This window comes from Callospermophilus lateralis, chromosome 1, assembly GCF_048772815.1.
Source record: "Callospermophilus lateralis isolate mCalLat2 chromosome 1, mCalLat2.hap1, whole genome shotgun sequence".
Lineage (NCBI taxonomy): Eukaryota > Metazoa > Chordata > Mammalia > Rodentia > Sciuridae > Callospermophilus > Callospermophilus lateralis.
The window spans coordinates 116,783,862-116,798,287 of NC_135305.1; the positions used below are offsets into that span (position 1 = coordinate 116,783,862).

At 48.9% G+C, this 14,426-nt stretch overlaps 1 protein-coding gene across 1 annotated transcript in view; it reads left to right on the forward strand.

The window, feature by feature from the left end:
* Znrf3 (zinc and ring finger 3) overlaps nt 1-13,917 on the forward strand; it is a 150,738-nt gene extending 136,821 nt beyond the window's left edge. The window contains exons 3-9 of the mRNA XM_076865105.1: nt 858-932; nt 1,359-1,490; nt 2,910-3,020; nt 4,164-4,331; nt 6,384-6,486; nt 7,390-9,150; nt 10,372-13,917. Coding sequence (XP_076721220.1) covers nt 858-932; nt 1,359-1,490; nt 2,910-3,020; nt 4,164-4,331; nt 6,384-6,486; nt 7,390-9,150; nt 10,372-10,415 — 2,394 coding nt within the window. The 3' untranslated portion in view covers nt 10,416-13,917. The remainder of the gene's footprint in view (nt 1-857; nt 933-1,358; nt 1,491-2,909; nt 3,021-4,163; nt 4,332-6,383; nt 6,487-7,389; nt 9,151-10,371) is intronic.
* Nucleotides 13,918-14,426: the final 509 nt, after the last annotated feature.

Genomic DNA, 14,426 nt, shown 5'->3' on the forward strand with positions numbered 1-14,426 from the left:
GCTTCTGCCCTGTTGTCCACTTGGCTGGATGTGAAATTAGAAGGTTCATTGGGATGGAAAGGAATCCTCTCCCCACTACCACACCCCCTTCAAAAAAAGAATCCTTTCACTTCTCATTTGTTTCTGAACCTTCTAATCTCATCGCTCTGATCTGTAGTTCCCTAAGTAGTTGAATCATACAAATCCCTCAGAAAGCTTATAGAACTCAGTTTCCTGGGCCTGACTCCAGCCCTGCTGAATCAGTCTCTGTGGTTTGAGCCAGGAAATCTGCTTTACAAACTTCCCAAGTGGTTTTTGATGTGCAGCCAGGTTTGGCAGCCAACTGCTCTAAATCCCCATGTACAATTATTTCTCATAGCTTCCCCCCAACACAGTGTCTCCAGAGGTCTTCAGCTTGTGTCACTAATTAAAAGTGACCATTCTGAGATTCATTCAGAAATAATCAACATGCTATTCCAACTAGGTGATGTGGGAGGGAAGAAAAGGACCACAGAGATGGACCAAAGGTGTTTGCCTTGGTTGCTAAAGGCTCAGTGTTCACCAGAGAAAACACTGATATCAGTGTGTCTGTTGATCTGCTGTTTGTTGTTAATGTTAGGGCTGGTTGAGGAGACAGGCTTATCGAGTACCCAGTTACCTGTAATTCATCTGGTTCTTAGGATATGCGTACCAGGTAGGTGGTATTGTCCCATTTTACAGATGAGAGAGTTGAAGCTTAAGAAAGCTGAGTAACTTGCCCAGAGCCACACAAGTTGGTTATTGTCAGTCTGCTTTCACATACAGGCCTGATGTCCAAGGTCAACATTGGTGAGGTCAGAGGACCAGAGTTGCCAACCTGTTCTTTTTCCCTCTGCCAGGCCAAGCGAGCAGTGCAGCGGGGAGCTACTGCAGTCATCTTTGATGTGTCTGAAAACCCAGAAGCCATCGACCAGGTAAACTCGCGCCACACCAACCCTGAAATCTCCCTGAGAGAGGCACTTCCTTTAGTGAACTTGTCTGCTGAAGTAAGTTGTCTGCATTTGGACATCCTACCTGGGGGAGGTGTATTGAGAGGGGTGAAGAGCCAGGGAGTTGGGGTGCAAAACATTTTCAAAGACTCCTCTGGGCCGGCAGCCTGGCTAGCCCATCTTACAGCAACCATCAGCCTTAGCGGCCCTTTTGGGGACCCCGAGGCTGTCTTGCCTCACGATTTCAAGGATTTCCAGATACAGATTTCCAGCCCCTTTCTCTTGCTGTTTTATTTTTATTGAGCCCAGGGCCCTGCACAGGCTAAGCAAGCTCTCTTCCACTGAGCTGTGTCCTCAGTCCTCTCTTCTTAAAGTCAGCCCATCTTCTAACGAGGGCTCTCTGCTTCTCAGCTAAACCAGGGCTCAGAAGACCCACTCAAAAGACCAGTGGTGTACGTGAAGGGCGCCGATGCTCTCAAGCTGATGAACATTGTTAACAAGCAGAAAGTGGCCCGAGCAAGGATCCAACACCGCCCTCCCCGGGTGAGTGTCCACACATGACTTGTCGGCTGCTGTCTGTATCTTTGTTTCCTTTGGGCTGATGCTTTCATTCCTGTCGTTTCTTTAAAATACCGGCATGCCCCAGGCTCCTGAAGGTCAAGATCAGCTCTAGGATGTCAAGAAAATATTTCACCCATCTTCCTTTTCAGGAAGTTGAAAAAACTTACCAGAAATAGATGGCTTGTGCTAAAAAAATTGTGCTCTCCCTGCCTGGTATTCCCTCTCATCCTTCCTTCTCTCACATGGCGCCTGCCTCTGGGAGCCACGGGAAGGAGAATGAAGGTGGAATGCCCAGCACTTGGGTTCCTGTGTCGCCCTCCTTTCATTTGACCCAGACATTAGAGAAAAGGCCTGTATGTCCTTTTTTCCATGGGGTAAATTACCTTCTTAAAATTCCCCAACTCAAGCCCAGCATGGTGGCACACGTCTGTCATCCCAGCAGCTTGGGAGGCTGAGCCAGGAGGATCACCAGTTCAAAGCCAGCCTCAACAAAAGGGAGGCCCTAAGCAACTCAGTGAGACCCTGTCTCTAAATAAAATACAAAATAGGGCTGGGGATGGGGCTCAGTTACTAGAAATTCAGTCCTCAGTACCCCCCACCTATCCCCCCAAAAAAAACACAAACTCCCTGACTCACAGATGATTCTGGGAAAGTAAGCTTTTGACTGGGCTTGACTTACACAGCATTTAGTCTTCTCTTCAGTGTGTTGAAGGGACACTAATGGCTATTAACGCTGGCCTGGCATGTTTTGTACAACCTCAAGCTGGAGGATAATAGGAGCCTAGGGCTAGTACCCCGGGTTTCTTCCTCACACGTGGGATGATACGTGCAATATCCTGTTAGGACAACTCTGCTCTCCTTGGCTAAATGTATGTCCGAGGTGAGGTGGCTTCAAGCGGTTGGGGAGTGTGCCGTGAGGAAAAGGTTAGAACTAAAACTAGAGGGAATTTGCAGAACTGACTTGCTGGCTTCTTTTTAAAGGAAAAAAGAATGCTTTGGTAAATATGACTCATTGTAGTGGAAGCTGATATTTGTGGAAGCAGCATACAATTTTCTGAGTTGTTGTAAACCGTTAATTATATGGTTAGTAATCACTGTTCCCTCAAAACATGACACTCACTCCTTTGTCCTCTAAATGTGATTATTCGTATTTATTTGGAAGAGCTTTTCTTACTGGTTACATCAAACTTTGCACTATTCCAGTGGGACCAGGCTTAATGAATAGAGTTCACTTGGCTATGGGGAGGCCTGAGGGCTACAGGCCTCCCCCAGCCACACTGAGTGCACCGTGTGACGTGAACAGAACCCCAGGAGCTTCCTGCACACAGTGGGAACACTTACCCCCTGTGCCTGTTACTGGCTGAATGGAGTCTGACTGACCGTGTTTGTCTTCTGTTCAAGCAACCCACCGAGTACTTTGACATGGGCATCTTCCTGGCATTCTTTGTCGTGGTCTCCTTGGTCTGCCTCATCCTCCTTGTCAAAATCAAGCTGAAGCAGCGACGTAGTCAGGTAATCCCTCAGAGCAGTCCCAGAACACTGACCTCATTACTCTGTTGCTGGTGAAAGTCAGGGCTCTCGATCATCAGCCTACTAGTTTGAGGGTCCAAACTCCCAGCTGCTCCCCAGCACTATGCCTTTACTGTTCCAAAAGGGGCAAAGGCCCAGCGCTGGGGACATTTCCAGCTAGTTTTTAAAAGGAAATGTTTAAATGTACTTATAGAATCCTTGAACTTGGCTTCTCAAGCAGATCTGGCACCAGCGGCCCCTGAGTGCTTACTAGAAATACAGAGTCCCAGGCCCTCGGCCTGCCGAGTCCAAGTCCGCATCTACCAGACTCTCTTGGTGATTCTCCAGCCAGCATGTCACTATGTGCTTATAGGAAAGGAAGATTTGGGGGTAGAGAGTGGTGAGAGGACCAGCAGGAATCTAGACTCTCAAATGTAGCAGTGTAACATCTTGAGAGACAGACAGTGCCACAGCTGGCAGAAGTCCGTCAAGGAGACGCACCAAGTTCTCACAAGGGGTGAGGGCCACCACCGACCACAGGGGCTGATGTTTACTGAGCACATCCTGTGTCTGTGCCAAGACTCATGCATTGCCTCACCCTCACAGCTTCCTCCACTGTAGACAAGGAGTGTAAAGCAGTCTCACTGTATTGGGAAGCAGCAGGGCAATGGCAGAGAGAGCCCTGCCTTCACCTCAAAGGCAAGACCTCGGCTAGCAGGGCCACTCGAGTACAACCTGGGCTGATATCATGGATACTCCAGGGGTCTGGAAAATATTTGCCGTGGCTGTCTGAGTTTTAAGTTTCTCAAAAATCTGTCTGGCAGCCGGGCTCAGTGGTGCACACTATAATCCCAGTAGCTCGGGAAGCTAAAACAGGAGGATTGCAAGTTTAAGACCAGCCTCCACAACTGAGCAAGGCTCTAAGCAACTTAGTGAGGTCCTGTCTCAAAATAAAACGGGCCGGAGGTGCGGCTCAGTGTTTAAGTGCCCCTAGGTTAAATCTCCAGGACCGAAGGGAAAAAGACAAAAAAAATCTGTCTGGCCTGATAGCGACTGTCCCAGTACATCAGGTACCATGGCCCCAAGGATAACTACCACTGTTAATATGTACCAGATTCTTAACACTGACCCTGTTCTGCCTTGCAGAATTCCATGAACAGGCTGGCTGTGCAGGCTCTGGAGAAGATGGAAACTAGAAAGTTCAACTCCAAGAGCAAGGGGCGCCGGGAGGGAAGCTGCGGGGCCTTGGACACCCTCAGCAGCAGCTCCACGTCCGACTGTGCCATCTGCCTAGAGAAGTACATCGACGGAGAGGTAGTGGCAGAGGCAGGGCCTGTCTTGGGTGGGGAGAAGGTGGCAGATCAACATAGACACTCGGGCCACAGTCTTCCCCACACCCTAAAAGGGGTCAACACAGAGGTTTCTAAGGGATGATGCCCGAACAGTCTAGCCATTCCCTCACCAGGATTGGGGAGGACACAACACTCCCCACAGGGTCCAGCTAGATGTAGGTGATTTCAGAAATTGATCAGAAACATATGGTAGGACAGAAAATGTCTAGTTTTAAGAATATTCACAGGGCTAAGGATGTGACTCTGGTGGAACACTTGCCCAGAATGTTTAAGACCTTGAGTTTGATTCCCAGTAACTAACACACACACACACACCCCAAAAAAAAAAAAAAAAAAAAAAACCACATTCACACATGCTGGCTCTGTTTCAGAATCACTCTTCTAAAATTTCTTAATACTTGATATGGTGTTTTTTACTTGGAAAGAGACAAGGAACTTGTCCCTTTTTTGCTTTTCCTTGCAGCTCTTTTTCGAAAGTTACAATTTTTTTTTTTTAGTTGTAGTTGGACACAATACCTTTATTTTATTTTATTTACTTTTATGTGGTGCTGAGGATTGAACCCAGGGCCTCGCATTTGCTAAGCGAATACTGTACCACTGAGCCACAACCCCAGCCCGAAAGTTAAAAATCTTAAAAAGAAAGTTATAAGAATATTACATGAGTGACATAGATTATTCATCTAGAATCACCCATCACTAATATTTAGCCACTGTGGCTTCATCTATAGATAGATGAATGTGCACATACGGTCTGGGGAAGCGGAGCAATTTCAAGTAAACCACTTGAATTGTTGACATTTGATGCCCCTTTGATGAAAGTGTCCCCCCTGTTGGATGACAATGAGTTTAGTTTTGCAGAGTCTTTTGGAGTGACAGGTTCCTGCATGGGCTCTGAGTAGAGACTGCCTGGGTTCCAACCCGGTTTCTGGATTCTAGTTTCGTGAACTTGAGCAAGTGCCTCATTCCCTGTGCCTGCACTTGTGATGTGGGCCTGAGACTGACCAACATTCTAGGTGACCACAAAGATCAAAATACAGGTAGACCTCTGTCACCCTGACAGGCACAAAGGTTTGATATTAATTTGGTCAGATAAGGCAGATTTGCAGGATGCTTAGGCTCAGGAACCACAGAGGTGGTTTTGCACCCCTAAAACCCCCATCGTGTTCTCTCCACATAGGCTGATAGTGTTTGGGGTCCACTGACAGAAGGGACACCCTCTCTACCTTTCATCCCACCCCGTCAATCACAAGTCCTGGACATCGCCCTTTCTATCATCCTCACTTAGGGTACCTGGAGGCAATGCCCCCTACTCCAGATGCATAATATCTTAGGGTGTTCCTGACCCTCTTTTCACACCCCAGGCTTCACATCCTCTCCAACTCCAGGAAAGGAGCTGCTTCTGTGGACATCCACTCCCTCCACACTGAGGGCTCAGGCTGAAGAAGGGGTAGTTTTCTTCTCCCTAGACCCCCTCCTGGGCTCTGCTTTAGGGAGTGGAGCTCACCCATAGCTGGAGGCAGAGGAGAGTGGGAAATATGTTAGTCAGCGGCCCATTGCTGCCACAGGTACCTGATAGAATCAACTTAGAAGAGCTTTGTTTTGGTTCAGTTTCAGAGGTTTCAGATCATGATCAGTTGTCCCCATTGCTTTGGTTCTGTGGCGAGGCAGCACATCCTTATGGGAGGCTGTGGCCAAGCAGAACTTCTCACCTCATGGCCAGGGTGCAAGATAGGGGAGATTGGAGTCCCCAAATCCCCTTCAAGGGCATGCCTGCAATGACCAAAAGACCAATGCTAGGCCCTACCCCTGGTAGTGCCAAGTTGGGGATCAGCCTTTAACACATGGGCCTTTGGGGAAGGTTAGGGTCCAAACTGAAGCAGGAACGCACCAATACAGTGAGCAGGAGTTCTCTGCCCACGCCAGACTCCACAGAAGCAAGTATGTGTGAGGCAGAAGGTGAGGCTGCTCCCGCCACGTCCTCCCTTCAGGCTATGTCCCCTCTCTCCCTTCCCAGGAGCTGCGGGTCATCCCCTGTACTCACCGGTTTCACAGGAAGTGCGTGGACCCATGGCTGCTGCAGCACCACACCTGCCCCCACTGTCGGCACAACATCATAGGTAATTGTCACCTGCCTTAATCATTGGTGAAGAGTCAAGTCGGAGAACACTGTCCCTTCCTAGTGCCTAGCAAGAGCATGACACATGTCATAATCTAGTGAGCAAGCGAGACCACCATAGCATTGTCCTCTGACTGGAGGCATGTGGCCTTAGGTTCTGGAGATTGTCTACACAGTCCTTAGAAAAGCTTGGCATTAAGAACCACCCGAAGGGGGCTGGAGCTGGAGCTCAGTGGTAGAGCGCCCGCCTCACATGTGTGAGGCACTGGGTTGGATCCTCAGTACCACATAAAAATAAAGATATTAAAAAAAAAAAAAAAAAACTCCCTAAGGGGCTGGGGATGCAGCGCAGTGGTAGAGCACTTGCCTGGCACACTCAGGGTCCTGGGTTCCATCTTCAGCACACCAAGAAAATCACACCAAGTTCAAATTTAGGCTTCACATTAAATAGCTTCCTGACCTTGGACAAGGCCTGTGGCCTCTCCAGCCTGAAGCCCCCAGTCTCAATGGGATGACGGTAATGATGCTGCTGTGCTCAGACCACAAGGGTGTTCCCAGGGGCCACAAAACATAATGAATGTGGCAGGTTTGCAACGCTGCTCCTGCCTCACTCTTATGGGGCAGGAAGAAGGCACTTTTATCCTGGGTCCTTATTGCTTTCTGTAGAGGGGGTGCCCTTGTCAGACGAGCAGTGGGGAGGAGAGACACAGCCCTTTGGGAGTAACTGCCTTCCACACGGAGGCAGGCTGGGCCCTGCCAGCACAGCTGAGTTTGGAGATAGCTTAGGATGTGGCAGGGTGTGAGAATAGGCACCAGGACGTGGCCCAGCTTGCTGCTTCAGTTTCTTTCTTTTGTCACCAGTATGCTCAGCCCTGCTTACCTTATTTCCTCCACCTCTCCCCAGAACAAAAGGGAAACCCGGGTGCCGTGTGTGTGGAGACCAGCAACCTTGCACGTAGTCGGCAGCAGAGGGTGACCCTGCCAGTACATTACCCTGGCCGCGTGCACAGGACCAATGCCATCCCAGCCTACCCTACAAGGACAAGCATGGACTCCCACGGGAACCCCGTCACGCTGCTCACCATGGACCGGCATGGGGAGCAGAGCCTCTATTCTCCACAGACCCCCACCTACATCCGCAGCTACCCACCCCTGCACCTGGATCACGCCCTGGCTACTCACCGCTGTAGTCTGGAGCACCGGGCCTACTCCCCAGCCCACCCCTTCCGCAGGCCCAAGTTCAGTGGCCGCAGCTTCTCCAAGGCAGCTTGCTTCTCCCAGTATGAGACCATGTACCAACACTACTACTTCCAGGGCCTCAGCTACCCGGAGCAGGAGGGCCAGCCTCTGCCCAGCCTCACGCCCAGGGGCCCCTCCCGTGCCTTTCCAGTGAGTGGCAGCGGTAGCGGCAACCTGCTCTTCCCCACTGTGGTGCACGTGGCCCCGCCTTCCCACCTGGAGAGCGGCAGCACTTCCAGCTTCAGCTGCTACCACGGCCACCGCTCAGTGTGCAGTGGCTACCTGGCCGACTGCCCAGGCAGTGACAGCAGCAGCAGCAGCAGCTCTGGCCAGTGCCACTGCTCCTCTAGCGACTCTGTGGTGGACTGCACTGAGGTCAGCAACCAGGGTGTGTACGGAAGCTGCTCCACCTTCCGCAGCTCCCTCAGCAGTGACTATGACCCCTTCATCTACCGAAGCCGGAGCCCCTGCCGCACCAGCGAGGCAGGGGCCTCGGGCAACTCTGGCCGGGGGCCTGCCATTTGCCTTGAGGGCTCCCTGCCACCCGAGGAGCTCCCGGCAGCACACAGTTATGGTGCTGGGAGGGGAGAACCGTGGCTGGGCCCTGCTTCTCCCTCAGGGGACCAATTGTCCACCTGCAGCCTGGAGATGAACTACAGCAGCAACTCCTCACTGGAGCACAGGGGGCCCAATAGCTCTACCTCAGAAGTGGGGCTTGAGGCTTCTCCTGGGGCTGCCCTGGACCTCAGGAGGACCTGGAAGGGGAGCCGGGAGGGGCCCTCATGTGCCTGCTGTTGTGAGCCTCAGCCCTCTGCACCGGGGCCTGGGGCAGGGGCAGCCAGTGGTGGCAGCACCTTGCTCCTGGGTGCTCTGCTCCTTGAGGGCTGTGGCCCTGTGGGTGGAGAGCCACAGTCCAGAGGCTCCCTCGGCCTGTATGGCCTCCACCCAGACCATTTGCCCAGGACAGATGGGGTGAAATATGAGGGCCTGCCCTGCTGCTTCTATGAAGAGAAGCAGGTGGCCCACAGTGGTGGCGGGGGTAGTGGCTGCTACACTGAGGACTACTCAGTGAGTGTGCAGTACACACTCGCCGAGGAGCCCCCACCCAGCTGCTCCCCAGGGGCCCGGGACCTGAGCCAGCGCATCCCCATCATTCCGGAGGACATGGACTGTGACTTGGGCCTGTCCCCAGACTGCCAAGGGACCCACAGCCTCAGCCCCTGGAGTGGGACACTGGGCCTAGATGCCCAGCGGCCCCACAGGAGCCTGGCAACAGCCAGGGAAGAGGAGCGGGTTCCATGCCACCAGGCTGAGGTACTGCTACAGCCTGGCTGCCCTTCAGAGGAGGCAGGTGCCACCAGGGTCGGCCTCCCTGTTGCCCACCAGGACACTCAGGAGTCCAACACCCCAGCCACTGAGGCTGCAGGTGAGAGCAGAAGATAGTAGTAGGCCAGGGTAGGCATTTCCATGGCGTCTCTTCTCCATCCTCTTCTGAGGGACTTTCTCTGAGCCCTTGGCTTTAAACATCCTGCACCTGATGACTTCCAAATGTCATTCCAGTGCCTACCCGACCTCCCGAGTTCTAGATCCCCTGAGCCCTCTGTTTCCATGATGTTGTCCTCTCTTCCCCCAAATGCTTCATAAGCATCGCAGCCTGTTATATCCACAGAAGCATTCACCCCAGAGTGCATCTTGGGTTCGGCATCTTCTCTGCATCCCTCATTGCTGCCCCCCTCTGTCCAGCTGTGTTCCTTTCTCCAGAGTGTGCAGTGGCCTTCTGATGGGTCTTCTGTAACTGGCCTGGCCTTCTATTCCTCTTCGGAGGCAGAATATCTTTTTTTTTTTTTTCATTAGTTATTGATAGACCTTTATTTGTTTGTTCATATGTGGTGCTAAGAATCAACCCAGGGCCTCACACATGCTAGGCAAGCGCTCTACCACTGAGCCACAACCCCAGCCATATTCTTTTTTGAAACATTAGTTGATGTCTTTAGAAAGACCTTTAGTGACTTGCCATTCCCTTTAGAATCTTAAAAATGTAAACTGCTCCCCCAGTTGTCTGTGTTTTGGCTCCTGCTGACCCATCCACCATTGTCTGTTCTGTTCTCCTTGCTCTCTGCTGTACCCTGCTGTGGCCTTCAGCCTGTCCCAGCCAAGCTCATTTCTGCCTCCAGACCTCTTCAGATCTCAACCCGGTGACCCTCCAGCCCCTTCTGGGTCACTCTTGAACCATCTGCTTACTTCCTAAGTCATCTCAAGCCAAGGTTACTTTGTGGGAAGGTCTGCAAGCTTGTGAGGGGCTCTTCCTCCCTGTTCTTCCCAGGGCCTGCACCCAGCAGTCAGTTAACATCACTTTGTACATTGTGTTTGCATGCTATCTAAGGGCTTCCAGAAGGCTCTGGGATGAGGAAAACATACGGGGGCTGGGGGAGATGGTCTTAGCATACACTGAGCTCCTCTCAGAAAAGGAGCTGTGCTTCAGTGGTTACCATGCACACAGTCGATGTGACAGAACTGTCACTTCCTAAGAGCCTGCCCATCACAAAGGACAAGGTACCTGGGGTCCCTCTCCTATTCCCTATGCATTGTTCCAAAACCTGCAGTGCCACCTCCCTCCCTTAATGAGTGTTCTCCTTCTCTCTCCTAGGACTGGGATCTCACCCACCAGACAGCAGCAGCCCAGGAGCCTGAGCTCAGAAGGAACTCTTATCTGGAAATTGGGAAATTTATGGAGACTCCAAACTCTGACTTCCTTAAAAACAAAAACAAGAAACAAAATTTTTTTTAGCTTTGACAAACACAAAAGTGGTAATAAAGAGAGCCCTCTTTCTCAACCCAAAATGTGAGCCACCTGTGGCAACTCCCCCACAGCCCCCCCACCCTCATTAGCAAACCAACAGACAAAATTCTGAGTCCTTTGCGTCTTTTGATAACATGTTATTTTTTTGTTTTGTAGAGTGTGTGCTTGGGGTTCCAAGGTGTGTGGGATTGAGTTCTCTGTTTTTTTTTTTTTAATATTATATGTAAATGTAAAAAGTTATTTAAATATATATTTTAAAGAACCCTAGCTGCCACCTTTTGCTGAAAAAGAAAAAAATCACTGCTGCATTAAATGAACCACATCATGTGTAGATACTGTTGTCTCCCCTGAGGGAGCTCAGGCCTTTGAAAAGCTCAGGGCTACACCTGCCTTAGAAAATGAACCAGAAACTTGAAGTAAAGCTAGTTGATATGGGTACAAACTCTGAGGAACAATGCAAAGCTGCCTTTCTTTCTTGTGGCAAATCTGAACATAAAAAATGTCAGGTCCTCTCCGAAGCCACGCCTCTCCAGCCCACACCTGTAGGCAGAGGATGGAAATGGCGAGGAGTAGGCCCAGGCCATAAAATCTGCAGCACTGGAGAGCTGAGTCGAGCCATTGCTATAGAAGCCCCAGGGTAAGAGGGACAATTCTGCCCAGTATCCTCAGTCGGTCCCTTTGGGTCATTATCCCAAGCAAAAAGAGTTCCCGGTCCTGGTCTTGACAGAGGTCCAGATTATAATAAGGGCAGTGTTCATGTAGTCTTGTACACGAACTCTCAGCCCTGGGGCAGGGAAGAGGAAGCTCTCCCTTCTGTGATCCTGACTTTGGAATCCTTTGGAAAAATATTTTGTGCTTCCTGCCACTGGCTGCAGAAATGGTTCAGCAGGGTGTATGGGGCAGACACCCAGGAGGAATGTAGTTTTGTGGCCTTGGTGTCCGATGGGGTTGGGAGGAGTGCTCTGCGCTCACCCAGCAGCACACTACCCTTTGGAGAAGGGATGGGCACGCTGGAGCAAGCCTGTGCGCATGCACGTTTGTGAGGGCGGCCATGCCCCTTGACTGCTGCTTCCTTGGACTGCCTTCCTGGGGCAAGTTCTCAGACCCCTCAGGGTGTGCACTGAGCTCCATTCGAATGATGCTTTTCCTATTCCATTTCCCCCCACGGAAGCACTGCTTCAGGGTTTTTCAGCCCTCTGCCTAGTGGCTGAAATTGCTCATCTCGCCTATAAATGTCTACTACCCTGTCTACCTAATGCACTATTATGTATTGATTCTCCATGAGACAGAGAGACTATCAGATAGTTTAGACCCCAAAGGGTAGGGTTTTGTATATTTTTCCAGCCTTTTGTTTTTTTAAAAGGGGGAGGGAGAGTTTTAAGAACCCAGACTTGTTTCTTTTTTCTTTTTTTTTTAAAGATGTTTCATTTTTAAAAGGGAGAGAATATTTAAAACTACTTGAGATCAGGGATTGTCATCCTTTTTGTCCAATGTAGTCCTTGTTGTCCTTAAAAAAAAAAAAAAAAGCAACTAATCACATTAGCCTTCATGTGAAGTAATTTCTGGTCGCTTTTATTCATTTAGCAGATACTTGTTGCCATTTAAAGTTTTATCTGTTTGGTCTAAATGTTCATTGCAGAATAGGAATCTTGAGCTCTGGCCTCCTGTAGGGGAAATAGGGACCACCCTAGGTTGCAAGGAAACCCTTATTACCACTCACAGTCAGCTCACAGGAAGTCAACCCAGAGTACAGACTGGAACATTTTCAATGAGAAATCTCTTTATATAATACTTTTTTCTTTAAAACCCCAGTCTATGATTAGGAAATGTACTTATTTCTAGCTAGGATTTGACACTGATCCCAGCATCAAAGGATGGAGCCATTTGCCATTTAGGAACTCACTGTGGAGAGATTTGTCCTCCAGCCTCTGGGGTATGGTCCCTTGGGGGTGGCTCCCTGCAAGCTGTCCCAGCACACCTGTTGGCGAGAGTGTGAGAAGCGCCTAAGCTGTTGACATGAGATCAGGGCTGCCTTTATTTCTGGGGCCAGGAGCAGCAGCTGCTCAGGACAACAGCTTGCATTACATGGTTTTAGGGAAGGGGGGTGTATGGCTTTTAACATGAACTGCAAAAAGCAGCTTCTCATTGTTGAGATTTTTGTTGTTTGTGGTTTTGCTTTCTTGTTTTTAATGCCTTTGAATGCATATTATCTTCCTTGTCTGAAACCATACCCCCAAAGCAGCTTTCTTTAGTCCTGGCTAGAAACCACTCCTCAAAAGCCTTAAGCATTAAATAGATGGAATACAGAATCTGGCTGCCACTGGATTTGTTACGTGCATCCAATTTCGTTTTGAAAGAGTGATAGCTGCAGATGACAAAAGAAGGATATTTAATTGTTGTAGTAGAAGCAAAAATGAAATTTTAAAAACTTAAAATGTCAACCACCATCTTTTGAATTTGTATTGACTCACCAGACAGGGAGGTCACCAGAATAAATTAACAACTATCTTGTGTCACAATTAAATCAAAAGAAATGTCTTCTTTGAAGCTCTAAGACTCCCATAATCGTGACAGGTACCTTTTTCCGTGGACTCTCAGTGGCATGGTGTTGGTTTAACCACGGAAACAGAGCATCCCACTTTACACTGAGAACCCCACATCCCCCGAGTCAGGGAGTGAGTGTGGTCTTATGACCCGGCCGTGGGTGTAGGTCAGCCATGTAAACTGAAGAGTTCTAGAACCAGCTGAAAATGGATGTTTGGATGTTCTGACCAATGAGGTACCTCTTTGTGGACACAGGTCCAGTAAGCTAGTTTAACTCAGCCCCTCCCCCACCCGAAGCCCCCACCATTTTCCTAAGTTCCCCCATTCTACTGCTCAGATCTTCCCCTATGTGCTCATTGTCCCTACTTCACGTTCAGGCAGGGCTAATGCTTTTTTAATGAGGTCTAAAAATGAATTACTAATCAAGAGCATGGTCTTTTAAACAGAACTGCCTTTTTCTATTCTTTATATATAAATTCTATTGTGTTGGTCTAACAAGGCACTATTTTAAAAAGTTTTGTTTTAATTTCTCCCATAGCACTTAAAAGATATTTTGTAAAAACTTTGCTGTAAAGATTTTGTAATAAAATGGTCTAAGGGCTCTTTTTCCAACATTACCATTTTTTAAAAAAAATGTTTTAAAAGCTAGAAAACAACTTATGTATATTCTGTATATGTATAGCAGCACATTTCATTTATGGAAATATGTTCTCAAAATATTTATTTACTAATATATTTATCTTAAGCCATGTCTTATGTTGAGAGTGTGACATTGTTGGAATAATCATTGAAAATGACTAACACAAGGCCCTGTAAATACATGATAATTGCACACAGATTTTACATATTTGCAGACCAAAAATGATTTAAAACAAGTCATAGTTGTCTATGGTTTTGTAACAAATTGTACAAATGACTGTAAAAAAAAATACAATTTTATCAAGTATGTGTTTTATATGTTGTCGTTGCTGTCTGGTTAAGGTCTTTAGAACCTACAAAGAGCTTTGCATCAGCTTGCCCGTGGAAGCATCCATGTGATTTCCTCTCTTGTTAACATGGACTCCAGGTTACAGGGCATTTCTGCAATGTCACAAGCGGTCATCTGCTAGGGACTGACTGTGGGTTTATTTCCTTGAGGTGGTGGTAGGCTTTCTGCTCAGGGTGTGTGGAGGGAGACAAAGAGCTTAACAGTCCACTTTTTAAAAATTTGGGACCTAAACCATTGGCTTCATATGCAGGGCTTTTCCTATCTACCAAAAAACCTCCAAACACTAGCCCTCAAAATTAAATAACCATGTGCTGGATGCAGGGTGTCACACCTGTATCCCAGCCTGGGTAACTAAGTGAGGCCCCATCTC